This window comes from Neofelis nebulosa, chromosome X (genome assembly GCF_028018385.1).
Source record: "Neofelis nebulosa isolate mNeoNeb1 chromosome X, mNeoNeb1.pri, whole genome shotgun sequence".
Lineage (NCBI taxonomy): Eukaryota > Metazoa > Chordata > Mammalia > Carnivora > Felidae > Neofelis > Neofelis nebulosa.
Window position 1 is genome coordinate 94,999,396 of NC_080800.1, and position 27,739 is coordinate 95,027,134.

The 27,739-nt window shown below is 42.3% G+C and overlaps 1 protein-coding gene across 5 annotated transcripts in view; it reads left to right on the forward strand.

Annotated features, from left to right (window-relative positions):
• PLS3 (plastin 3) overlaps positions 1–20,973 on the forward strand; it is a 92,401-nt gene extending 71,428 nt beyond the window's left edge. For 4 of the 5 annotated variants that reach the window (XM_058714590.1, XM_058714593.1, XM_058714592.1 and 1 more), the window contains 12 exons: positions 339–420; positions 1,789–1,954; positions 4,372–4,514; positions 6,893–6,919; positions 7,188–7,283; positions 11,567–11,762; positions 13,307–13,385; positions 14,811–14,925; positions 15,149–15,282; positions 16,547–16,670; positions 16,871–16,995; positions 19,778–20,973. In XM_058714590.1, the coding sequence (XP_058570573.1) occupies positions 339–420; positions 1,789–1,954; positions 4,372–4,514; positions 6,893–6,919; positions 7,188–7,283; positions 11,567–11,762; positions 13,307–13,385; positions 14,811–14,925; positions 15,149–15,282; positions 16,547–16,670; positions 16,871–16,995; positions 19,778–19,910 (1,420 nt within the window). In that variant the 3' untranslated portion in view covers positions 19,911–20,973. The remainder of the gene's footprint in view (positions 1–338; positions 421–1,788; positions 1,955–4,371; positions 4,515–6,892; positions 6,920–7,187; positions 7,284–11,566; positions 11,763–13,306; positions 13,386–14,810; positions 14,926–15,148; positions 15,283–16,546; positions 16,671–16,870; positions 16,996–19,777) is intronic. The other variant, XM_058714594.1, reaches the window with a different exon arrangement.
• Positions 20,974–27,739: the final 6,766 nt, after the last annotated feature.

The window sequence follows — 27,739 nt, forward strand, 5'->3', positions numbered from 1 at the left end:
AAAAATGTTTTAAAGTTATTTAGTAAGGTTTTTTTCACTATCCAAATTATTTATTCTTATAAAATAATGTGGAAAATACAAAAAATTTAAATGAGAGAGTATGCCCCCATGCCCAACTCAGAAATACCCAGCTACTGGACCAAACACGTTGGTCTTTTTTTTCAACTTGAGTTTTTCACATGTATAGTTTTTCTTGTGTGATCAATATGATGAAAGTCACATATTGCATGTATCGTTTTCAGATTACATGAGTGGCGTTTTGGGATAAGCCTTAAAATATTGTGATGTTTACAGGCTCTTTAAAAGTAAACCAACTCCTTGTTTAATTTTTGTTTCAGTAAAATGATCAACCTTTCAGTTCCTGATACAATTGATGAAAGAGCCATCAACAAGAAGAAACTTACGCCCTTCATCATTCAGGTGCGCATTGGTCTTCCTGTCCTCTTCAGGGAAACTGCCATGTGAGGACCTATTCTGTAGACCATAGGTTCTGCCCTGTGTATCTTCCCGTGTAATTCGTATAACAACTCTTGAGTTGAGGACCATTATCCAGATTTGACAGAGGAGAGCTGGGACTCTGAAAGGCTTCTGAGCTTGTCCAAGCTTAATGTTGGAACTGAAGTTCAAATCCAGGTCCAACTCCAAAGCCCTATGTTCTTTTCATTACATACTGTGTTCAAGCATGCAGAAATAAAGAAAAAATATTTAAGCTCTTAGTTAATTAGCATGCTTAAGGAATGGAGCATTTTCCCTTTCCATCAAGTGAGTATTACCCTGTTAGATAACAAAATTCCCTCAGGCAAGAGCACCTCTTGGGATGTGGAGCTTGAAACCTCTAGAACTTTTTCAGGTGCGTGGAATAGACCTCGTTTAGGTAATTTGAGAAACCCAACAGTTGGGACACCTGGCTGGCTCAGTCAGTAGAGCATGCGACTATTGATCCCGGGGTTGTAAGTTTCAGCCCCGTGTTGAGTGTTGAGATTCCTTAAAAATACAATCTTAAAAGCCCAAATGTCCATCGGTGCATGAATGGATAAAGAAGATGTGGTGTATATATATACAGTGGAGTATTACTCAGCAATCAAAAAGAATGAAATCTTGCCATTTGCAACTACGCGGATGGATCTAGAGGGGATTATGCTAAGTGGAATTAGAGAAAGACAAATATCATATGACTCCACTCATATGAGGACTTTAAGATACAAAACAGACGAACATAAGGGAAGGGAAGCAAAACTAATATAAAAACGGGGGGGGGGGAACAAAACAGAAGAGACTCTTAAATATGGAGAACAGACAGAGGGTTACTGGAAGGGTGATGGGAGGGGGGATGGGCTAAATGGGTAAGGGGCATTAAGGAGTCTACCCCTCAAATCATTGTTGCACTATATGCTAACTAACTTGGATGTAAATTTAAAAAATAAATTAAATAAAAACTTTAAAAAATACAGTCTTAAAAAAAATGCAACACTTAACCCACATGGATATACTGACTCTACGTCTCTCGTCCATTTCCTTTTGTGAGAAAGGACCAAATAAGAGACCAAATTAAAATACCACGTCAACTTCCCATAGAATTCTGGAAAGGACAATAACTATAAGGATGAGATTTGTTGCAGCTAGGCTTTTAACGCCAAAGTCTGGAATTTGTTGTCTGGAGTTTGTTTTCTATGGATCCTGTATGGCTGAAACTCATTTCCTCGTTGAGCATGATTTTCAGTGAAGGGTGTAGGCTCCTAAAAAAATGGAAAGGTCAAGAAGCAAATGTGTAAACTGGCTGTCTTGCAGGAAAACTTGAACTTGGCACTGAACTCTGCTTCTGCCATTGGGTGTCACGTTGTGAACATCGGTGCAGAGGATTTGCGGGCTGGGAAACCCCATCTGGTTTTGGGACTGCTCTGGCAGATCATTAAGATCGGTTTGTTCGCCGACATTGAATTAAGCAGGAATGAAGGTAATGGAACATCGTCACTATTTTGAAAGTTGTTTATTGGTTATTTTGTTCCTAGTCAGGTAGACTGTTGTGCTTTCACTTAATTGAGGTGATTAGATGATAACTAGAATTAACAGAAGGTAATGCTATAGTGTTATTCAGGAAAACAGCCTGATTACAACTTTTCTTCTTTAGTATTATTTTTAGTGCTTTTTCTATTCTCTCGCTGATTTAGATCTCTTCAGAACCATGCCAACCTGCCCTTGATGGTCGCATATGTCCTGAACCAGCAGAAGCATCATCCTTCTTACACATTACCCTCTTCCTGTAAAGCTAAATTAAAATATGAAGCACCACTCCAAATATTCCGATTTTATTCCAGAAATCAGTCTCTCAATCCTAGTGACTTCTGGGGAATATATATTTGGGGTTCTCGGCAGTTTCAAAGTCCCAGACTGTCTGTCGACCGTCTCATTTTGCACATTCATCCATCGTAAGACTTTTGGGCCACTTTGGACACCATTACACTTTCTCTTTTGGTCCACTCCAAGGTACCTATATTTGAACAAGTATAATTCCTCTCGTTGCTAGCCACCTTCACGGTGGTGTTTGTCTTATTAAAGGAGTTGAAGTCTGTTCAAAAAGGAAAAGAGGACAACAAAATAAAATTACATTGGCTTGTGTAATAGATCAAATGACTCTTCTTTGCCAAGGTCTCAGGTGCACAGATGTCATGGTGTTTAATCCTTTCTAGCCTTTGACTTGGTGGAGATGGGGAGCCAACAGAGGGTCCTGGACAAGTGACCATGCTGCCTTTGCCCTTGCTTCAATCCCTCAGGGTCAAAGTGACATGGCATGAAGCAGAGTCCGTGAAAGATGAAACTGGCCTGATAAAAGCATTACTTAGACCTCTTCGGAAATCAGGCAATTTCAGTCTTCTTGTTCAATATAAACCTCCTTTTATCTTATGGGAGGTAATAATTGCATTAGGACTGCATGACTTACTCCTAAAACAATGCTAACATTTAGATGGTTCTCTATGCAGACACCCGTGCTTCTCTCTATTACCTGAGGGAATATTTACCAAAAACCTTTGGCTTCTTCTACACATTCCATTCAACAACAAAAAATAATTGAGCGGTGGGGTGCCTGGGTGGCTCAGTCGGTTGGGCATCCGACTTTGGCTCAGGTCATGATCTCGCGGTTCGTGGGTTCAAGCCCCACATCGGGCTCTGTGCTGACAGCTCAGGGCCTGGAGCCTGCTTTGGATTCTGTGTCTCCCTCTCTCTGACCCTCCGTACTCACACTCTGTCTATGTCTCTGTCTCTCTCTTTCTCTAAAATAAGCATAAAAAAACACCCATTCATCTCTAAAAAAATAATAATTGAGGGGCTTTTACATGTTACGTGCTATAGAAAATGTAAAGTTGAATTATATCCCATTAAAAATAGATTTAACCCAGGCACCTGGCTGGCTCAGTCTGTAGAGCATACAAGTCTTGATTTGGGGGTTGTGAGTTTGAGCCCCATGTTGGGTGTAGAGATTACTTTTTTTAAAAAGTAAAAATATTTTTTAAAAACCATATTTAACCCTTCAGGAGTAAGATAACTATACTTAAATATGAATACCAGGACGCCTGGGTGGCTCAAGTCAGTTAAGTGTCTGACTTCAGCTCAGGTCATGATCTCACAGTTCATGAGTTCGAGCCCCATGTCGGGCTCTGAGCTGACAGCTCAGAGCCTGGAGCCTGCTTTGGGTTCTGTGTCTCCCCCTCTCTCCACCCCTCCCCTACTCGCACTCTATCTCTCTCTCTCTCAAAAATAAACACTAAAAAAATAAAAAATAAATATGAATACTGTAGTGTACCTGTACTGTATTGTACTGTTCTGTAGTCAAAAGGTTAAGTATAAAGGCTCCAATATTTTTAACATCCTTCCCCCAATCTCTGATGTTAATATTATTAAACAAGGACAATTTAGGTAAGTATATGACATAATGTAAAAATGTTTCAAAAACTGTAACTTGGGGTGCCTGGGTGGCTGAGTGCACAGCCTGCTTGGGATTCTCTCTCTCCCTCTCTCTGCTCTTTGCCTGCTTGCACACACATTTTCTCTCTCTCTCTCTCTCTAAATTAAATAAAGAAGCATTTACAAAAACCTGTAACTTATTTGCCATTTGGAATGTGAAGAATAATAAAAACAATACATTATGGTATTGTGTATTTGCTGTGTATCTTCATAACACAGTATCTTTATATCATTGCATAATTATCTACTTCTGTATTTAGCTTTTATTAGACTCTCCGTACCTAAAACTGAGGACCTAGGTCATGCTAGTTTTTGCACATCCATTACTTCACAGAGCGTCAGAAGACCAAATGAACTTACAATGACCATTGTCAGATAACACATTGGTTGTGGGGTTTTTTTTCCTTATAGCCTTGGCCGCCTTACTTCGAGACGGGGAGACTTTGGAGGAGCTCATGAAACTGTCTCCCGAAGAGCTTCTGCTTAGATGGGCCAACTTTCATTTGGAAAACTCGGGCTGGCAAAAAATCAACAACTTTAGTGCTGACATCAAGGTAACGGTGCAGGGAACCGTCACACTCTTGGGCGACGTGATGAGCAGCGAGGGAATTCTGCCAGTGTATCACCAGGCCTTGTTGGCCCTTGGCCCCGATGGTAGTTTTCAGTAAGAGACGAAACCTGGTAACGAGCACTAGCCCCAAGTCTAGCTCTGCTTCTGTGAAAAAGGGTACAAGTATTCTAGTCCTAACTTCTACGTTCTTCCTCCTGTTAAACATGGAGTATAGAAGGGGGGGCCATGACTAGCCTCTTCCTAACTGCCTTTCCCAGACCTCAGTGTATCTGTTAGTATAGCTCTAGAAGAGAGAGAAAGGGCCCCGAGATTCCCCTTCGTCTTTCATGTTTGGCTTCTCTTCTGTCATGTGCTCCCACCATTAGACACTGAGTTCCGGAGGGTAGTGATGAGCTCTTAACATATGTCTGTGTCTCCTACCTCAGCCCCTGCTCTAGGGCCCTCCTGCTAAATCCCACCTCTAACACGATACCTGGCACATAACAGACCTGCAAAATGGCGTCTGGGTGGCTCAGTCGGTTAAGGGTCCGACTGCGGCTCAGGTCGTGATCTCGCAGTTTGTGAGATCGAGCCCCGCGTCGGGCTCTGTGCTGACAGGACGGAGCCTGCTTCTGGTCCTCTGTCCCCCTCTCTTTCTGTCCCTCCCCGGCTTGTGTGCTCTCTGTCTCTGTCTCTCTGTCTCTCTCTCTCTCTCTCTCTCTCTCTCCCTCTCTCTCTCTCTCTCCCTCTCTCTCTCTCTCTCTCTCTCCCAAAAATAAATAAATAAACTTAAAAAAAAAGAAAAAGAAAATCAAGTCCTTTACCACATGTTGCTTTGGCTTCCCAGAGAGAGGGGGCCACAATTACCATAGCAAATATCACAGAGTCCTCATTAATTGCCTCGACTCTCTGCAAAATCCAGACGTTGGGCCACAGGGAACAAACTCAAGGATCTTCACCAGATGTCACTGACCCACAGGGCTATGAAAACAATAGTCTGTGGTCACATCAATGCGTTCAGCGGTGAGAGGAAGTGATGGGATATTGGCAAAGTGATTTCATCAGTGGAACTTCAGGATAGCTCCAAAATTGTAAGACCAGCTGGTTCCCCATCCCTTCTTTTAACTTACACAACATGTTTGGCCAGGTATATTTTTGCCGTATGCATTAGATGTGTTCTCAAAAACCACTTGGAAATGGGTTTTCCGTTCTGGGATGTATTTTAAATGTACAAAAGGAAATCCTGTTTAAAAGTAAATAAATAAAGCCTGCCTTGAATCTTTTTAAAAAGCAAAGCATTGTTCGGTAATGTGAAAAAGGGCTTCCAACTTATCTGTATTCAAGTTCAGTTTTCACGTGCGAAGCCCTTTTCAGGATAGTACATACAATGCTGGGCCTGCTCTTTACCTGTTCTCAAGTGCATAGGATTTGATCATGAATTGTTTATGCACCTTTAGAAAGAAATTGTGAGCAAACACATTTTTGCAACAGTAAATATCCTATTACAGGGAGGCAAATCCTATGCCCACTAATGGTAGCATCTGGGTTTGCATTTCATGAATTGGTCTGAAGTGGATTTCACTCACCTGATTCTCCCCGTTCTTGGCATCATTTATGGCATTATGCGTCAAACTCACTTGCCTTAGCTCATCTAAGACGCAGCTCTGGGTAACTCCCAGGGGTTCATATTTGGTAGGTCTGGGTTTTGATCCAGTAATCTGCATATTGGACAGCTTCCCCCCGGGGATTAAGGTGCACATAATCTACAGAGCTTACTAGGAGGAACATTCCTTTAGAGCCTGTCTGGACTGTCAAGGGTCAGTAATCCTCTATTTTACTATCATGATGTTTAACACTTCGGATTACAAAAATATTACATAGGAATTCCGAGTCCTGCTATATTGGAGGATCACCTTCCCAGCGGTGATCCGTTTCAGTCCCCTGAAGGCAATTTACTTGACAGGTGTGTTGGGGACCCTTATTAAATGTTTGGTTTTCAAGTTGTATTCTGTGGCGTGTCCACACAGCCCAAAGTCACGCAGCCCACCCCCATATGAGCAACACCGCTTTAATTATTGGAATTCCAAGCAAAAACATTCAAACAATAAATGAGTTCAGGAGCTTAAAAAGAAAAATCTTGTTTGGCTAAGTATATTCAGGTCACAAAGTGTTAAATGTGTTATTTCACCCACTCAAGTGTTACTCATTTAAGAATGGTCATTTAAGTCTACAACTAAATACATCTTTAACACAGCTAATCTCTTCTCCGTAGGTTATGGTATATATCGTGTTTGTAATGATGTAACCTGTTTATTTTCTCTTTCCCTATGCTTCCTGGATTTCTGCTCCTACTTTCTTTTCTTGCTTGTTTTGTCTACCAAGCTTATTGACTTCAGTAATTCAGTGAAGGTACAGAACTAGTTATGTGTTTACTAGTATTATGGGTAATGTTAATCAATTGTGAAGTCCTGATAAAATCTAGTTATCCATATTCAAGGCAGACGTTAGGCCAGATAGATGGACTTTTCTGGGGGAAAGATCCGTTAGATTTGAAGGCAGAGATTTCTGCCATCTGTTCTCCCAAAATCCAATGCAAATATCCTTACAAACATGGGACAAGAGGATACATTCATTCTTTGTAAATGTGATCTCACTGAAATTTTCAATTCACTTGTAGGATTCCAAAGCCTATTTCCATCTTCTCAATCAAATTGCACCAAAAGGACAAAAAGAAGGGGAACCACGGATAGATATTAACATGTCGGGTTTCAATGTAAGTATTGAAATTCTACAGTCTTACAAAATCATTGTCCGTTTCTTCTAAATAGCAAGAATTGTTATAATTGCGTGTGGTGGTGTTGACAGTTGTAAGCGTTACTTTAAAATGTATTGCTGTGGGTGTAATTCAAAGGCAGAAAGATTAGCTTTGGTTTATTTTGACAGTTTATTAGTGAGCCCCACAGTGATGGCGCTGTTGGTTTATATGGATTGCATAAAATATTCAAAGGGAGGGTGAGGAAATAAGTGTTAGAAACTAACCTTTTCCAGGCGTTTGGATTGTAATCACAGTAAGACATTTAGTGACTCCATGTTCATATATGCATCTGTAATATTCCTGTGTTGAGGGTAATGTGACTATGTTTACAAACTGCTGATCCCTGAAATCCAATATGGGGAATCATTCACGGAACATGTTCCCTGCATACGTCATTGATTTGTCCAGTGACCTTGGACACATTTCTTCCCCACACTGGATCTCACTTAGCTCATCCATAAAGTAAGGAGTTGGACTAGACTAGTCTCAAGTTTCTACGTTCGCCTGGTTTATTCTTTGCACCTATTAGATATAGGATGCACTGTACTAATTTGGGGGCACCTGGGTGGCTCGGTCAGTTAAGCGCCCGACTCTTGGTTTCAGCTCAGGTCATGATCTCACGGTTTGTGAGGTCAAGCCCCGCGTTGGGCTCCATGCTGGTCATGAAGCCTACTTAAAAAAAAAAAAAAAAAAGAAGAAGAAGGAAAGAAAATCCACATTTCTACCCTATTATGCAGTGCGATTGAGTGGATTATACTGTCTAAACCATTTACACTGCCCTTATCAGAACTGAACTTGTAACTGACTTGTGTACGTGTATTTCTGTCTGTATGTTAGATGTGAGACTCTTTGGTTCAGTCACTTGGTGTGGATGAGGGGCTGTCCTGTGCACTAGGGAGCTGTCTGGGAAGGCTAACCAGATGACCTTATGCCTGTGTAAACGGCACCAGGATACTAACTGATTCTGATTCTGATACAGCTCTTCTCCATTCAGTCTTCCCTGATTGATCTGAAAACACTCCTTTGTCTCTTCCCTCCTCAGAGTCCTTCAAGGATTCCCATTGACTGTAGTCTTTAGTCCGAAATGTTCTGCTTAGCATTTAAGGCCCTACACAGTCTTGTTCCAGGTCTCCTATCCAGCGGTGTTTCCCTGAGCCCGTGCTCACGCTTTTCCCTTGTTGTTCAGTGTCCTTCTTCATCTTTTTCAGCCTTACACCTTCTTTAGGGCCTCATTGATGACTGATTTTTTTAAATCCATTATCACATCAGGTTTGCTCGTGATCCTTTGTAATTCCTTCCTGCCACTTTCCCCTACTCCCCCTTCCCAGGCAACCGCCCATTTGCTTTCTTTCACTTTACATTAGTTTGAATATTTGCAAATTTTATATAAATGGACCCCTGTAGTATGTATTCTTTTCTTGTGTAGCTCCTTTCGCTTGGCATAATTATTTTGAGACTCATTCATGTTGTCACGTGTATCATAAATTCATTCCTTCTTAAAGGCTGAATTATATTCCAATGAATGGACATACCACAATTTGTTAACCCACGCACTTGTTGAACATTTGGATTGTTTCCAGTTTGGGGCTATTACAACTACAGCTGCTATGAACATTCATGTAGAAGTCTTTGTGTAAATATGTGCATTCATTTCTCTTTGGGAAGTACCTAGGAGTGAAATGGCTGAGTGATGGGGTATGGTTATTGGTGACGGTTAACTTTTTGAAGAAGCTGCCAATTCATTTGCCAAAGTGGTTGTACCATTTTACATTGCCTGCATTGCCACCAGCAGTGTATGAAAGTTCCAGTTCATCCACGTCCTCGCTAACACTTCAGTGTGGTTAGCCCTTTTAACTTGGCTCATTCTAACAGGTGTTAAAAGATCTGTCATTGTGGTTTTAATTTGTATTTCCCTAGTGACCTGTGATGTTGAACATTTTTTTGTGATTATTTACCATCCATGTATCATCATTGTTCAAACATTTTGTCCATTTTTAATTGCATTGTTTGTTTTCTTATTAGCAAGTTTTGAGTGTTTTTTATGTATTTTGGATACAAATCCTTTATCGGATATGTGATTTGCAAATGTTTTCTCCCAACGTTTTTCAAAGAACAGACGTTCTTAATTTTAGCCAAGTCAAATTTAGTCATTTTTCTTTTACGGATCATGCTTTTGATGTTGTATCTGAGAAATTTTAGCATAATACAAGGTCACAAGTATTTCCTCCTATGTTTTCTCCTAGAGGTTTTTAGAGTTTGGCTTTTTGCATTTAGAAATATATGTTTGGAGTTAGTTTTGAATATAGTGCGAGATAGGAACTGAAGTTATTTTTGCATATATATTTTTTTGGATTTGATTATTTTTATTTCACTATTGTATATTTGACTATTTAAGTTTTTGGTTTTCATCTATTTTAAAGCTTCCTTCTGTTCCAATATTATGTCAATGCTTCATTAAAAATGCCAGGATGATCAATGAAGAAGGGATTTTAAGATAAAGCTGGTAAATAGCATAAATCAAACAATATTAAAGTAATAACTGACAGGTTACAAGAAATAGAAAAGGCTCTGAGAGGAACTCACTATATGCTCACAGAGAATCCTGAAGAAACGTTGAATCCCACTCAATTGCCAATCTTCTGGTGGTTACTGGCTGCAGAAGGTTACAAGGGTAACACAATAAACACACATTGTTCTGGAGTCCTACACAGTCAAGGTATCGCACTGGAGGTTAAAAAACTAAGGAGCATCACCCATTAAAGACAAAGTTAAGGGGCCCCTGGGTGGCTCAGTCGGTTGAGTGGCCGACTTCGGCTCAGGTCATGATCTCGCGGTCCGTGAGTTCGAGCCCCGCGTCGGGCTCTGTGCTGACAGCTCAGAGCCTGGAGCCTGTTTCGGATTCTGTGTCTCCCTCTCTCTGACCCTCCCCCGTTCATGCTCTGTCTCTCTCTGTCTCAAAAATAAATCAACGTTAAAAAAAAATTTGAAGACAAAGTTAAAACCCTCAAATTATACATTCTGGGCAGCGTTAGTTTAAAAGTAACATTCCTCAAGCTTCCTTTAGCTTTATCTCTTCTTTTCCCACCAATTGTAAAACCTTTTTATAGGGGACACTGTTGTCCAGAAGTGCTGCATTTGCCCTGGGACAAACTGTAGTGTACAGATATAGGAACTTCTCAGAGTGTTGCTGTGTTCTTTTCCAAACATAGGTCACTAGACACAGAAAATCCCAAAGCAACTGTGCCTCCTGTAGCTCCCGGTTTTTTTACTTGTAGCATTGGGAGGCAGGAATACTGGGTGTCTGAGAAACTAATTTTGACACTGGTCTGAAATGATTGGGTAACTCACATTCTTCACCAAACCCTATGTTGATCAAGAGCTCAGCATGCATCTTTCCAGGGGGGAAAAGAAAAAGGGAAAAAAATAGAATGGGGTGGGCACCTGGGTGGCTCAGTTGGTTGAGCTTCTGACTCTTGGTTTCGGCTCAGTCATCTCAGATTTTCTGGGTTCGAGCCCCGCGTTGGGCTCTGTGCTGACAGTGCAGAGCCTGCTTGAGATTCTGTCTCCCTCTCTCTCTACCCCTCCCCGACTCACCCTAGTGCTCTCTCTCTCTCTCTCAAAATAAAAATGAACGTTAAAAAAAATAGAATGGGGAAGAAGGTAACAAGTTGGGAGTCCTAGGAATTAGTCGAAAGTAAGTATTCTTTGCAGAAATGCACAACATTGCTTCTTCCTGGGTGGAAAAGTTAAGTAAAGCAAACCGTAAACAAATAAAATAAACTAAAATAAAAATCCCTGAAGAGAAAAACTACAATTTGAAATGCACAATTTAAACCTGAAATCAAATCATTGGAGACTGCGACTCTTGATTATTATTTTTAAATTATTTTCTCATAATTATTTTCTCTTTTTCAGTCTTACACCTCCGTTAGGGCCCAACTGAAAAATCTGAGCAGTTTTCGCTCTTTTCTTGATGAGTTTTAGCAGGAGATGTAATCCCAATGGAATTAAATGTATTATCCTTAGATAAATCATCTGGTGCCACCTAGGGTATTTTTAAGGTACTGCAATCAAATACAGCCAACTTTCTGTTGCATTCCACAAACAATTTTATAATAAATACCATGTGTTGGCTAAGAGAAAGTAGAATTGTATATCCAGCCTATCATTGTAGGGAAACGTTTCTATATTTTTAGTATTTTTAGCCTTTTACAATATGTCTTCTTACTTTACTTCAACAGGAAACAGATGATTTGAAGAGAGCAGAGAGTATGCTTCAACAAGCAGACAAGTTAGGTTGCAGACAGTTTGTTACCCCTGCTGATGTTGTCAGTGGAAACCCCAAACTGAACTTGGCCTTTGTGGCTAACCTGTTCAATAAATACCCAGCACTAACGAAGCCAGAGAACCAGGATATTGACTGGACTCTATTGGAAGGTAACTGAAGGTTTCTCACATTCTAATGTGCAGGACTGCAGAGTGGAAATATGTTACGTAGGCCACGATGATTTCAGGATCTTGACTTAATACGTTTCCTTATCCACTTTCCCTTAGCAAATATCTGCTGGAAGTAGACCCAAAGGCTGAGTAAAAAGTGGCAGCTGATAGAAAAGGATGATACAAGGAAACTTGTAAAGGAGTCATGGATCACTTAGCTTAAGGCCACTTAGTAAACCAAACCAGTGCTTTATTTTAATATTTTAGAATTGGATCTCTTTTTAAACCTCTCCCCCCGCAAATGTACATATGCATTAAATTTGACCTATACACTTACAGTATTATTTCATTCATCAATGGTTGGACTAACCAGAACTAGCCCCGATTCCTTTTCTACTCCCCTACTCAAAAAATACTAGGGGCGCCCGGCGGGCTCAGTCAGTTGAGCGTGCTAGTCTCAGTCTCGGCATTTTGAATTTGATCCCCACGTAGGGTATAGAGATTACTTAAAAATAAAATCTTTAAGGGGCGCCTGGGTGGTTCAGGCAGTTGAGCCCGACTCTTGATTTCAGCTCAGGTCGTGATCCCAGGGTTGTGGGGTCAAGCCCTGCGTCACGCTCCGTGCTGAGCGTGGAACCTGCTTGAGATTCTCTTTCTCTCTCCTCTGCCCTTCTTCCCTGCTCACATGCTGTCTCTCTAAAAAAAATAATAATGGGGTGCCTGGGTGGCTCGGTCGGTTGAGCATCTGACTTCGGGTCAGGTCATGATCTCGCAGTCTGTGAGTTCAAGCCCTGCGTTGGGCTCTGTGCTGACAGCTCAGAGCCCGGACCCTGCTTCGGATTCCGTGTCTCCCTCTCTTTATGCTTTTCCAGTTTCAAGTAACTTATTGGTGTAGTATTATAGGCATGTAAAATGAGTACTCGTGTGTAGCTTAGAATGTATAAATGTGTAGAAAGAAGAAGTAAATTCATGAGTATAGAGGGTTCATTTAACCACAAAAAATTTTTTAATGTAAAACTGATCACATCAGTTACTTCTGGGAGATATTGGGGAAGGATTACAAGGGACAGAAGATTATTAAAACTTCATAAACCTCTAAATTGCTTAACTGATTATAAATTTGCATTCTTTAACTTTAAAATAAAATGAATAGATTTTTAAAAACAGGCACGTATCTGGGGGCACCTGGGTAGCTCAGTTGGTTAAGTGTCCGACTCTCGATCTTGGCTCAGGTCATGATCTCATGGTTTGTGAGACTGAGCCCCACATTGAAGTTTTGCACTGGCAGCATGGAGCCTGCTTAGGATTCTCTCTCTCTCTCTTTCTCTCTCTCTCTCAATATAAAGAAATGAACTTTAAAAAAATAAAAACAATAAAAAGCATGTATCTAGAGAGAACGTGTAGAGAATGTTTGGAGATTCATATTGGAGAAAACCTCTAGATCTGTACAGAGGAAATGAAATAATCTTACATATGCTTTCATATTATATGCACATATACAAGGTGTTGCATTAATATATAAACTTTGTGAATATTCTTAATAGGAGAAACTCGTGAAGAAAGAACCTTCCGTAACTGGATGAACTCTCTTGGTGTTAATCCCCATGTAAACCATCTCTATGCGTAAGCTTTTCTACTTTTCTTATAAACAATTAGGAACGTCATGAGTGGATGCCACAGAAATAATTACAGCTCTAAACATTTTCTAAATGTTAGTTTACAGGGTGCCTGGTGGAGTGTCTGACTCCTAATTCAGCTCAAGATCGAACCCCGTGTTGGGCTCCACACTGAGCGTAGAGGCTGCTTAAGATTCTGTCTCTCCCCTGCCTCCCTCTGCCCCTTTCCCCATTTGCACACACTCTCTCCCTCTCTCTCAAAAAAAGTTAGTTTACAGTGGTCATTTATAGTGGAAAATGCTTAGTGGTGACATCCATCATTATTTTCCAGATATGCAGAAGCCCAGATTATTTCTCTATGTGATCATTAAGTGAAAGAATGGAAGGATGTCTTTCTAACACCCTAGGGAACAGATAGTTAATATTTTGAAACAGAGACCAAGAAATGCCTTAGGTAGACCATCCATGATGTCTTGAGGCCTTCGTGTTCACTGTCCTCTCAGCATGGAATGTTCTTTTCTGCCTGTAATGCCTTACTCCCTTAGTATATTCAAACCACGAATTCAGACCTGGCCCAGCACCTAACGCTCCTTAACCCTAACCCTAATTCTTTTTTATCTCCATAGCAGTTATATACACCCCCAAATCAAATGACCTGTTTATCCATATACTTGTTTATTGTCTCTCTCTGTAACTCTAAAGTAAGGCCAGGGAATTTTTGTCCTATTGCCCAGCTTCTAGAATAGTCCCTTGCAAAAAGTAAGCTCTCAATAAATATTTCAAGTGAGCAAGATGATGTTACCTTTGTTTTGGGGACAGACTGATAGAAAATAGGAGCCTGGGGTATTATCTGTGGTTTTCTAGGTTTTATTTACTTTTTTAATTCAAATCCCATTTAGTTAATATAGTTGTGATAACGATTTCAGGAGTAGAATTTAGTGGTTCATCACTTACATACAACACCCAGCGCTCATCCCAACAAGTGCCCTCCTTAATGCCCATCACCCATTTTCCCCTCTCTCCCACTCCCCCATCAACCCTCAGTTTGTTCTCTGTATTTCAGAGTCTCTTATGGTTTGCATCCCTCTCTGTTTTTATCTTATTTTTCCTTCCCTTCCCCTATGATCATCTGTTTTGTTTCTTCAATTCCACATAGGAGTGAAATCATATGACATTTGTCTTTCTCTGCCTGACTTATTTCGCTTAGCATAATACACTTTAGTTCCATCCCTGTTGATGCAAATGGCAAGATTTCATTCTTTTTGATGGCTGAGTAATATTCCATTGTGTATATATGCCACAGCTTCTTCAGCTATTCTTCCATCGTTGGTCAGGTTTTCTATGTTTTAGTCACCACTGTACTGTTACTCCTTTTCATGAAACCAAGTCCGGCTGTCTGAAAACACTGATTGAATTCTTTTTAAATCTTTAGTGACCTACAAGACGCCTTGGTAATCTTACAGTTGTACGAACGAATTAAAGTTCCTGTTGACTGGAGTAAGGTCAATAAACCTCCATACCCAAAACTCGGAGCCAACATGAAAAAGGTAGATCATTCAGTCGCCACACAGATTTGTTACGGGCTGTTGTTATTCTCCGTGTGTTTCTTTCGTTTAGAACACTCTTGAGTCTGAGCTTCTTGAGAACAGGAACTGTGTCTTGACTTCTTTTGATGTGTGGAGCACCCCACGTCACAAACACGTACTCACATATGTGCGCGGAGTAAACAGATGAGAAATCTTTAACCGTTTACCTTCTGTGCGTTTACAGCTGGAAAACTGCAACTATGCCGTTGAACTGGGGAAGCATCCTGCCAAATTCTCCCTGGTCGGTATCGGAGGGCAGGACCTGAATGATGGAAACCAAACTCTGACTTTAGCTTTGGTCTGGCAGCTGATGAGAAGGTGCGGTACGCAGTTTGAGCTGTTCACGCTTCGCTGCAATAATGGTCTGTGATCTACTTCTTGTTACTTTCAGGCAGACGTGTCAGTGACTATGTCTTTGAATGTTTGTATTTAGACTCTTAAGTGGGCTTAAGTAACGAATACGTGCTGGGTGTTCAGTGGGAGATGCCTCCTTGAAAGCCAGGCAGCAGAACTGTGAATATTTCCTGGTTTTATTTTTTTTAAGTTTTTTACATTTATTTTGAGAGAGAGGAGCATGAGTCGGGGAGGGGCAGAGAGAGAGAATCCCACACAGGCTGTCAGCACATAGATCTGACGTGGGGCTCGATCTCACGAACCATGAGATCATGACCTGAGCTGAAATCAAGATGCTTAACCAACTGAGCCACCCAGGCACCCCTGTTCACCTGTTTTACTAGGAAGCCTGGCATGCAGACTTGAGCTTCATTTAGTGTCAGTGAATTAAAAAAAAAAAAAAAAAAAAAGCAAAAATTATGAACAGTCCCTGGATCCATTTGAATTTTTTTTTCATATAATATGAACTTCCTTCCATGAAATCTTTAGTCTTTCAAACCTAAGGGATAAAAGAAATAGAAGACAAAGCACCTTTCTATTGTTTGCATATTTTTCCCTAAAATAGATTGGGACCTAGGGCGCCTGGGTGGCTTGGTCAGTTAAGCATCGGACTCTTTTCTTTTTTAAGTGTTATTTATTTTGAGAGAGAGAGAGAGAGAGAGTGCAAGTGGGGAAAGCACAGAGAACGAAGGAGAGAGGGAATCCCAAGGGGGCTCCACACCATTGGCACAGAGCCTGATACAGGGCTCAAACCTACGAACCATGAGATCATGACCCGAGTCAAACAGCTGAGCCACCCAGGCGCCCCAAGCATCTGACTCTTGATTTCGGCTCGGGTCATGATCTCAAGGTTTGTGAGTTCAAGCCCCACGTCCGGCTCTGTGCTGACGGTGTGGCGCCTGCTTGGGATTCTCTCTCTCTCTCTCTCTCTCTCTCTCTCTCTCTCTCAAAAAAAATAATTTTTTTTAAGTAGATTAGGACCTTTTCTTCCACCTCTTTTATTTTTGTTTTCCTTATTATTAGTTTATGTTACAGTTCTAAGTTACATAGGCTCCCCCCCCCCCAAATTTCATGTTTTTCTTTTCAAATTTTTATTTAAATTCTAGTGCGTTAACATACAGTGCAATATTGGCGTCAGCAGTAGAATTTGGTGATTCATCACTTACAACAACACTGCTTCTTCTTTTAGATATACCCTCAATGTTCTGGAAGACCTTGGAGACGGGCAGAAAGCTAATGACGACATCATCGTAAGCTGGGTGAACAGAACATTGAGTGAGGCTGGAAAATCAACTTCCATTCAGAGTTTTAAGGTAAGAGTTCCACATTTGACTCTTAGACGTTATGTTTGCCGGAAAGTGTCAGTAATTTGGAAGGGCAGCCGTTGGGTTTCTTCGTCAGTGCAAGACTCTCTTAATTCACTGGGCTTTGTAATCTATAAGTAATCTATAAGTAATCACGTGTTAATTTGTGCATACTGAAACTCTCAGGTTCATTGTCCTTTTTACACTAGGACAAGACGATCAGCTCCAGCTTGGCGGTTGTGGATTTAATTGATGCCATCCAGCCGGGCTGCATAAACTACGACCTTGTTAAGAGTGGCAATCTGACAGAAGATGACAAGCATAATAATGCCAAGTAAGAGATACCAATGATAGTAGTGATTAATATCCTGGCAAGAGCACAGGCTTTGGAGCCGGGCACGTCCGCATTCTTGCTCAGATTTGCCGCTGAACAATGGCGTTATCTGAGGGGCGCCCAGGTGGGTGGCTCAGTCAGTGAAGCGTCCGACCCTTTGGTTTCAGCTCAGGTCATGATCTCATGTTTCGTGAGTTCGGGCCCTGCATTGGGCTCTGCGTTGGCCGTGTGGAGCCTGCTTGGGATTCTCTCTTTCCTCTCTCCTGCCCTTCCCCTGCTTGTTCTCTCTCTGTCTCTCTCAAAGTAAATGAAAATAAACTTTAAAGGGGCGCCTGGGTGGCGCTTTCAGTTCAGGGTCCCTCCGACTCTTGATATCGGCTCAGGCCATGATGTCACAGTTTGTGAGTTCAAGCCCCACATCGGGCTCTGCACTGATGGCGTGGAGCCTACTTGGGATTCTGTCTCTCCTTCTCTCTGCCCCTCCCCTGCTTGTGATCTCTCTCTCTCTCTCTTTCTCTCTCTGTCTCTCAAAATAAATAAACTTAAAAAAAATAGAGGTGCCTGAGTGGCTCAGTTGGTTGAGTGCCCAAATTTGGCTCAGGTCATGATCTCACAGCTCTGAGTTTGAGCCCTGCGTCGGCCTCTGTGCTGACAGCACAGAGTCTGGAGCCTACTTCGAGTTCTGTGTTTCCCTCTCTCTCTGCCCCTCCCCTGCTCATGCTCACTCACTCTCTCTGTCTCTCTCTCAAAAACAAACATTAAAAAAGAATTTTTTTAATAATCTTAAAAAAAAGAAGAATGGTGTCACCTGAGGATACCTCTTTGAGCCTCAGACTCATCAGTAGATTGGGAACAAATAATACTTAGAGATTTTGAAATGAATAAAATATATATGAGCCTAGCATTGTGCCTGACATAGTAGGTGCTCAATCAGTTGTTGCTTTGGGGAATTACCGAAATAATATACTTTGGGTTTTAACGTGACTCAGCTACAGACTTACAAGAGGAAAATGAGCTAAGAACATTCATGCCGGGGCGCCTGGGTGGCTCAGTTGGTTAAGCGTCCGACTTCGGCTCAGGTCATGATCTCGCGGTCCGTGAGTTCAAGCCCCGCGTCGGGCTCTGTGCTGACAGCTCGGAGCCTGGGGCCTGTTTCGGATTCTGTGTCTCCCTCTCTCTCCCCCATTCGTGCTCTGTCTCTCTCTGTCTCAAAAATAAATAAACGTTAAAAAAAAAAAAAAAGAACATTCATGCCATAGATAAGAGTAGATAGAAATATTCTTTTTTGAAGCACATTATTTACTGATGTCTTTTTTAGTGGGCATAAAGCACCTTTTCTACATATGTTGAGTTTATTATCTTGGTCCCTAAATGAGCAGGATGCTTAACCCTCCACTGAAACTACCTATGCCTTGAAAATTTTCTGCAAGCCAACGATATTGACAAGGGCTTTTCCACCTGTCCCTTCCCTTCTCCACCAAAGACCTAGACTGTGACTTGCTTTTACAGGTGACCCATGAAAGCTTGACTAGCATACACTGAAAATGAGCCCACCAAAAAACTTTCCTTTTTCAGTGACTTGGTCCTCTTCAAAGATTTGTGTCACAAAACACCTAGAAATGTCTCATGGATTAATTGAAGTGTGCTCTTGCAAATTTCCTCCACTGGACACATCAGTTCTTTCTTCCCATACTTTGTGTACCTTTTCCGTTCCTTATTCTGACCACTCCGTTCGTGTACCGTGTAGACTCCCCGCCCTTGACTTTTTGGAAGTATTCATTGTATCCACCAAAGCAGCTTGGATTTGACATGTGACACAGATTTCCACCCCCTTTCTCTAAGATCACATGAGAGTGTCTGTTATCCTATTACGTGTTCAATGAAACTGTCAACATTGATTATATAGCCAGTCTGGATAATTATATATATTTTTATATATAATATATATTTTATATATACATATTTTTTCATTGTCATGTCATGTCAGTGCTCCAAAATTAATTCTCATTGCATATTGGAGAAATGGAGTGGATAAAACCTGTCCCAAATAGTAGAGCTTAAAAATCTGGTGTCACTTAAGAGTGACATCAAAAAAACCAAAACAAAACAAAACAAAACCAGGGGCGTCTGGGTGGTTCAGTTGATTAAGCGTCTGAAAAAAAAACTGTGACGCACACCATAAACTAAATACTAAGTTTTGAAAAATTTTTGCATGAAAAAGAAGAGACAAGGGCTGAACTTATAATAATAGATTCTGAAAAATAAGTATTTAAAGACAAACATCCTAATGAAAAATAGGATGTGTGGATAGATCAGACTCCTTATAGAAAAGGAAATAAGCTATAAATACATAAATCGATGTTTCACCTGGCTGGTGTTTATAGGTATGCCTTTAAAAAGTGGCACTGAGGGGCACCTGGGTGGCTCAGTCGGTTAAGCGTCCATCTCTCGATTTGGGCTCAGGTCATGATCTTGCAGTTCGTGAGATCGAGCCCCACATCAGGCTCTGGCTGACAGTGCAGAGCCTGCTTAGAATTCTGTCTCCCTCTCTCTCTGCCCCTCTCCCACACATGCATGCACTCTCTCTTTCTCTCTCTCTCAAAATAAATAGAAATAAACTTTAAAACAAAACAGAGAACAAAAAAAGCAAAATGTTCCCATCCGAACTCCCACACTATGAAAGTTTTGCATCCCAGCCAAATGATAAGAGGAAACCGACGTCTCCTCTCCTGTCCTTCGCTAACAAGAAGTTCATCTGAATTTCTGTTTCCTCCAAAAACAGGTACGCGGTGTCCATGGCTAGAAGAATTGGGGCCCGGGTGTATGCTCTCCCCGAAGACCTTGTGGAAGTAAAGCCCAAGATGGTCATGACCGTGTTTGCATGCTTGATGGGCAGGGGAATGAAGAGAGTGTAAAATAACCAATTTGAATACAAACAGCCTTGCTCCCAGGTGCATGGTTACCAGGTCAGCTATTTCCAGGTGATGTGCTCATGGCTTAAGGAACTGTTGGTCATCCTGAGAGCCCAAAGGGGAAAGAGGTTGAATGAAAACGACTCCCCTTTCCCATCGCCGAGGTTGGATTTGTCAGGCACCCCTGAAATGTGCTCACGGCCAACTCATTTACTCTCTCCTCCTAGATTGCTGCCCTGGATACTTCCCATTGCTGTATGTTATGTCTGTGTATCTTTTTCCCTCCTAGAACATCCACATCTTGAGACGTGCTTAGTTGATTGGATATGAATATTCTTAGACCATAATTTTGCTTTCCATCCAGTATGCTCGTTCTCATTCGAGACCTGTGGTCGGAGGGTATTTGGATAGGAGTACCTTTTGCTTTCTCTTCGTAGTACTGAAAATTGGCAGAAGTAACTGGCTGTGCAGAATGTAATAGAAGCTTTTCGTATTCTTTTATTCTGAAAATCAGTATCTTTTTACAGTATTCTTTCTACATGATCTTTTTTGTACATTTAAGAATATTTTGATTACATTAAATAAGACTGCTGATTTTGCTACTTTTTTTAAGGGGTCTTCAAGTAAGTAAAAACCATACATTATAGGTAGAGGAACAAAACGGACCTTCCAATTTGCATACCCTGGCCTCTCACACCCAAGCTGTAAACAATTGACGCATCTTATCTTAAAACACTTGGTTCAGTATATGCTTCTTTGTGTTACAACCTGTATCCTCAGACTCTCTCTTTGGATTTAAAAATGTTGTTGAATGACACGTTTGAGGAGAGAGTGTGCTCGGACCGTACACAGGATATGCTAAGTGTACCATCAATTTTCCAGTTTTACACCTAAGACAAGGAGATGTGGTCACTAAAGAATAAAAATATGTATGTAGGACTTAATGTACTCTTGCTTTGTCCAGCTATTTGCTATAGTTTTCAAGATCATAATGTTACTCTAACTCTGAAAAGTGATGTAATCTGGTAGCAATGTATTAGTTCAAATAAAGGCATTTACATAATAATTAGTCTCTTCATGTTTCTGCCCCTTAGTTTGCCAGTAGCGCTTGCCAGATTTCCCCCCACCCCCACCCCAACATTCTCTTTTTCTGGCACACTATATAAAACGATGTTTGTGGGGGCGCCTGCGTGGCTCACTTGGTTATGCGTCCGACTTCGGCTCAGGTCATGACCTTGCGGTTCGTGGGTTCGAGCCCCGCGTTGGGCTCTGTGCTGACAGCTCGGAGCCTGGAGCCTGCTTCAGATTCCGTGTCTCCCTCTCTTTCCACCCCTCCCCCACTCACACTGTGTCTCTCTTGCTCTCTCAAAAATAAACATTAGATTTTTTTTTTTTTTTTTTTTAAACGGCTTTAAGGAATAACTACAAGACAAGTTTACTGCAAACATACCGGAGTAACTGATAAGGACAATCACATCTTACGACCTGTCTTCTAAAGAAAAAGCTCCATTAGAAAAATGGGCAGGGGCATCTGGCTGGCTCAGTTGGTGGAACATGCAAGTCTTGATCTCAGGGGGCTGTGAGTTTGAGCCCCATGTTGGGTGTCGAGATTATTTAAAAATAAAATCTTTAGGGGCTCCTGGGTGGCTCAGTTAAGCATCTGACTTCAGCTCAGGTCATGATCGCACAGTTCATGAGTTCGAGCCCCGAGTCGGGATCTGTGCTGACCGCTCAGAACCCGGAGCCTGCTTCAAGTTCTGTGTCTCCCTCTCTCTGCTCCCCCGCCCACACCCAACTCACACTCAGTCTCTCTCTCAAAAATAAATATTAAAAATAATCTTTTTAAAAAAAAAATGGGCAAAGGAGTCCGATATTCAAAAAATTATAACCAATGAACATATAAAGGGAATGCTGGTTCTCACAAGTAATGAGGATTATGCAATTGAAACGAACCAAGAATTACTTTTTTTTTTTTTTGTAGACGTCTTTTAAGAGCAGTTTTAGGTTGGAAGCAAAATGGAAAGGTACAGAGAGTTCTGTACCACCTCCCCCCACACATGCATAGCCTCTCCAACTATCAACACCCCTCCCTGGAGCAGTATATTTGTTACAATTGATGGACCTACACTGACACATCACAATCACCCAAAGATCATAGTTGACGTTAGGGTTCACCCTTGCTGTTGTACATTCTGTGGGTTGTTTTTTTTTTAATTTTTTTTTTTTAACGTTGATTTATTTTTGAGACAGAGAGAGACAGAGCATGAACGGGGGAGGGTCAGAGAGAGGGAGACACAGAATCGGAAACAGGCTCCAGGCTCTGAGCTGTCAGCACAGAGCCCGACGCGGGGCTCGAACTCACGGACCGCGAGATCGTGACCCGAGCCGAAGTCGGACGCTTAACCGACCGAGCCACCCAGGCGCCCCCATTCTGTGGGTTTTGACGAATGTATAATGACGTGCCCACCATTACAGCATCATACAGAATAGTTTCAATGCCCGAAAATTCCTGTGTGCTCTGCCCATTCATCCCTCCCCATCTGCTAAGCCCTGGAAACCACTGATCTTAGTGTGTCCCTAGTTTTGCCATTTGCAGATATCCTATAGTTAGAATCATACGGTACTCAGCCTTTTCAGATTGGCTTTTTCACTTAGTGAAACATTTGAGAGAACTGCCTTTTTAACAAACTGCCTTTCATTGATTAAAAAAAAAAAAGTGAGGGGGCGCCTGGGTGGCGCAGTCGGTTAAGCGTCCGACTTCAGCCAGGTCACGATCTCGCGGTCCGTGAGTTCGAGCCCCGCGTCGGGCTCTGGGCCGATGGCTCGGAGCCTGGAGCCTGTTTCCGATTCTGTGTCTCCCTCTCTCTGACCCTCCCCCGTTCATGCTCTGTCTCTCTCTGTCCCAAAAATAAATTAAAAACGTTGAAAAAAAAATTAAAAAAAAAAAAAAGTGATTGGGGCGCCTGGGTGGCTCAGCCGGTTGAGCATCCAACTTCGGCTCAGGTCATGATCTCACAGCTTGCGGGTTCGAGCCCCGCGTCGGGCTCTGTGCTGACAGCTCGGAGCCTGGAGCCTGTTTCAGATTCTGTGTCTCCCTCTCTCTGCCCCTAACCCACTCGCATTCCGTCTCTGTCTCTCTCAAAAACAAACATTAAAAAAACAATGATAAGTGATCTGTTGGTGGAGGTATGCAAATACAGGCTTTCTCTAACGCCCAGATGGAAGAATGATCAGTTTATGGCTGGTTGAAGGCAATTTGGTAACTACAGCCAAACTGAAAACGGTCGTATTTTTCCACTCGGCAGCCAGCAAATATAGCAATGTGCTACGATACATCTTGTAATGAAACAAGTCCAGCTATGTAATGCAATACTTTTGTAGTCATTAAAAACACTGCTGTGGGGGGTGCCTGGGTGGCTCAGTCGGTTGAGCATCTGACTCGATTTCGGTTCAGGTCATGCTCTCACAGTTTGTGAGATCAAACCCTGCATCAGGCTCTGGCTGACAGTGTAGAGCCTGCTTGGGATTCTCTGTCTCCCTCTCTCCACCCCTCCCCTGCTCGCACACATGCACACACACACTCTCAAATAAACTTTAAAAAATAAAAATAAAAAGTAAATTTAAAAACTGCTATGACTATGTAAGGAAAGATGTCTCATTCTACCCCACTTTTAAAAATTAATGGTAGTATTGGGGCGCCTGGGTGGCGCAGTCGGTTAAGCGTCCGACTTCAGCCAGGTCACGATCTCGCGGTCCGTGAGTTCGAGCCCCGCGTCGGGCTCTGGGCTGATGGCTCGGAGCCTGGAGCCTGTTTCCGATTCTGTGTCTCCCTCTCTCTCTGCCCCTCCCCCGTTCATGCTCTGTCTCTCTCTGTCCCAAAAATAAAAAAAAAAATAAAAAATAAACAGTTGAAAAAAATTAATGGTAGTATGTACAAATATACTTCCACTTGGGGAGGTGGAGTGGAACATCAAGGATTTTTTACTTGTTTTGGAAACCATTGCATCGTTTTGAAGTTTTTATTTCAATTCCAGTTAGTTAACATACAGTGTAAAATTAGTAAAATTAGTTGGATCACGATAGAGTGATTCAAGACTTCCATGCAACACCCCGTGCTCATCACAAGTGCCCTCCTTCATCCCCATCACCCATTTAAAAAAATTCTTTAAGGTTTTATTTAGGTAACCTCCACACCCAACAGGAAATTAAACAACATAGAGAGCTGCATGAAGCCCATTCTTTTTCTTGAGTGCTATGGTTGCTTATCTGGGACACAAACACTCATCATAACGTCAAATGGAACAAGGGAAGTTTGTATCAGGCAGGGGCACGAAGTCAGAAAGTATAGATTTTTACAGTGGTAGGGACGCCTGGGTGCCTCGGTCGGTTAAGGATTTCCAACAGCATGGAACCAGCTTGGGTTTCTCTCCCTCCCTCTCTCTCTGTCCCTCCCCTGCTTGTACGCTCTCTCTCAAAATATAATGTTTACAGTGGCAGACAGAATGCGTAGGGGTTAGAGGTGGTGGCGATCAGTAAAATCCCCAATGCGACGTGATGCTTTGGCCCTTCATTTCTTCCAAGTTTGACGGGCGATAAAAAGGGCCAGGTAGGTAGGTTTTTAATCCTGCAGGTTCCTTTTTGAGGTCCAGATTTGACCCATCCTTGTTTCCTGGTTTCAAAATCCTATTTCAAAACTGCGGCATTCAGATTTCACAGAAGGGGCTCCTCCTAAGGCTGGACAGCTTAGACACATACGTAAGACAGCCTTCTCACAGTCCAAAATCACCAATGCAAAATGGAAATAGCCCCTGACGTATGGGAACTGGCCTGGCACTCACAGCTATGCCTTGTTCTCCTGTGAGCATAAACGCATTCGTAGAACACCAGCATCCTCTGTGTTGGTGATGAAGGCAGACAAAATAGAACGCTATCCAACTCTCAGAAATGAACAAACATCTCCCTCTCCTGGCTGATAGGAGATATTGCTGCTGCTTTTTCTTCATTCCCAGGACAGCTTGAGCCTGGGTATAATCTAGTATGGTTTTGCAATGTTGATTGTAAATATTTCTTGTCTTTAGTCACTTACGACTTAAACTGTGTCTCTAGCAACTTTTTTTAATAATTTTTAAAAAGTTTATTTATTATTGAGAGAGAGAGAGAGAGAGAGAGCACAAATTGGGAAAAGGCAGAGAGAATCCAAAGCAGGCTCCAGGCTCTGAGCTCTCAGCACAGAGCCCGACGTGGGGCTTGAACCCACAGACTGTAAGATCATGACCTGAGCCAAAGTCAGACACTTAACCGACTGAGCCACCCAGGCGCCCCTCTAACAACTATTCTTGATTTCACCTTTCCCAAATGCAGGCTTCAAATTCAGACTACATAATAAAATTATTAAGAGGTCTTTTATGCTTCAAATATCTTTGGGTTTCCTGAAATGGCCATTAGAGAATACAAAGATTGCTCCTGTAAAAGAAAGGACAATTCTGGAGCACCTGGGTGGCCAGTCAGTTGAGCAGCTGACTCTTGATTTTGGCTGAGGTCCAGATCCTAGGGTCATGGGATCGAGCCCTGCAGCAGGCTCCACACTGACCGTGCAGCCTGCTTAAGATTGTCTCTCCCTCTGCCCCCTCCCTTGCTTGCGTGCTTGCTTTCTCTCAAATTAAGAAAGAAAATTTTTTTTAATGTTTATTTATTCTTGAGAGAGAGAGAGAGAAAGAGAGTGCAAGCAAGGGAGGGGCAGAGGGAGAGGGAGACACAGAATCCGAAGCAGGCTTCAGGCTCCGAGCTGTCAGCACAGAGCCCGACGCGGGGCTCGAACTCACAAACCGTGAGATCATGACCTGAGCTGAAATCAAGAGTAGGATGCTTAATGGACTGAGCCACCCAGGTGCCCCTTAGGAGATTATCTATGCCCTAGACAGACCTTCTAAAGACTCTCCGATGACGATGCTTTAGTTGTAGTTGTTAACGGTTCGAACACAAAAAAAGGAAAGCTAAAAATTGCTGAACAGGATAGGCTATCGCAGTCTTAAATTTCTCCTTAAAATATAAGCTTCTCATGGAAATTAAATTGGTTCAGATGGCTCAATGAATTGCCCTTGCTCAGACTTACCATCTAACAAAATATAAAAAGAGGATACTTTACATGGATAGTAAAAGTATGTGATTTTAGGTTAGTCCACGATGTCAACATGGCTTAGAAACAAAGAGATTTCCTGACCTCTCCAGGAACCCCTATAAAATAAATGCTGAGTTAAAAGACCTTGAGATGTTGGGGTGCCTGCCTCAGTCGGTTGGGCAGCCAACTTCGGCTCAGGTCATGATCTCACGATTCATGAGTTTGAGCCCCACATCAGGCTCTGCACTGTCAGCACGGAGCCTCCTTGGGATCCTCTCTCTCTCTCTCTCCTAAAAATAAACTTTTTAAGTATCTTGTTACTTGGTATTGGTCAACAACGGGCATTATCAGTAAAACCCCAAGACATTGATATTTGAGTTTTTGTAAATATATAAAACTTTTAATACATATGCCTCACTTCCTCCCACTCCTCTGGAATCCATTCGATCAGAACACCTTCAACAGAAGGTTCTTAGGAATCCTCCAGAAGCTGCTGACAGCAGAAGTGGATGACTTACGCCCGACGACAAAACAAGCCGTTGACATCAGAAGTGGAGAGGTTCCAGCCAAGGTGACATAATGAGATTAATTTTCTGACTTTTCTTTATGCCCTCTAGCACGTTAATGTGACCTCCTTTATTTTCATCGTATTGTTTTGAACCCCCCAGTGGTCTTCCTCTGGCACCTGAGGGAAAACAAAATTCTCTTATACGTTTTCTTCCCAGGTCGTAGCAACTGCTCTGAATTTAACTAATGGCTGGATCTAACATCCTCCAGCAGACCCCGCTGACCGTGATTTAATACCAATTCCTTTCAACATCGCAGAAGGTAGATTCCCTTTTATAGGCCCCTTCTGGTATGTAATAAACTTCCCTCCTATCATTAGTCCTGACCTTCAGCCTTATGAAAATAGACCTTGACCTCACATTATCAGAATGCTTCTGCTAAGGCTATATGATAATACTATCAGCAAAACCAAGCCAATCGGGAGTAGACCGTACTATTGACACTCTCCTGACCACGAAAGTCAGTAAATTACTTCCAGGAAAACACATCCTTCCCTGCTTTGCTGAATTTTTTCTAGCTTCACTCAAGAAATCTACCACCAGGGGGTGCCTGGGTCAGTCGGTTGAGCATCTTGACTTCAGCTCAGGTCAAGATCTCAAGGCTCAGGAGTTCGAGCCCCCCATGGGGCTCTCTGCTGTCAGCACAGAGCACGCTTTGGGTCCTCTGTTTCCTTCTCTGTCTGCTCCCCACCCCCCTGATCATGCTCTCTGTCTCTTAAAAATAAAATAAACATCGGGGCGCCTGGGTGGCTTCGTCAGTTATGAGTCCGACTTTGGCTCAGGTCATGATCTCACGGTTGGTGAGTTCAAGCCCCGCGGCGGGCTCTGTGCTGACAGCTCGGAGCCCGGAGCCCGCTTCAGATTCTGTGTCTCCCTCTCCCTCTGCCCCTCCCTTGCTCACACTCTGTCTCTCTCTCTCTGTCAAAAATAATAAACATTACATGGGGCGCCTGGGTGGCGCAGTCGGTTAAGCGTCCGACTTCAGCCAGGTCACGATCTCGCGGTCCGTGAGTTCGAGCCCCGCGTCAGGCTCTGGGCTGATGGCTCAGAGCCTGGAGCCTGTTTCCGATTCTGTGTCTCCCTCTCTCTCTGCCCCTCCCCCGTTCATGCTCTGTCTCTCTCTGTCCCAAAAATAAATAAAAAACGTT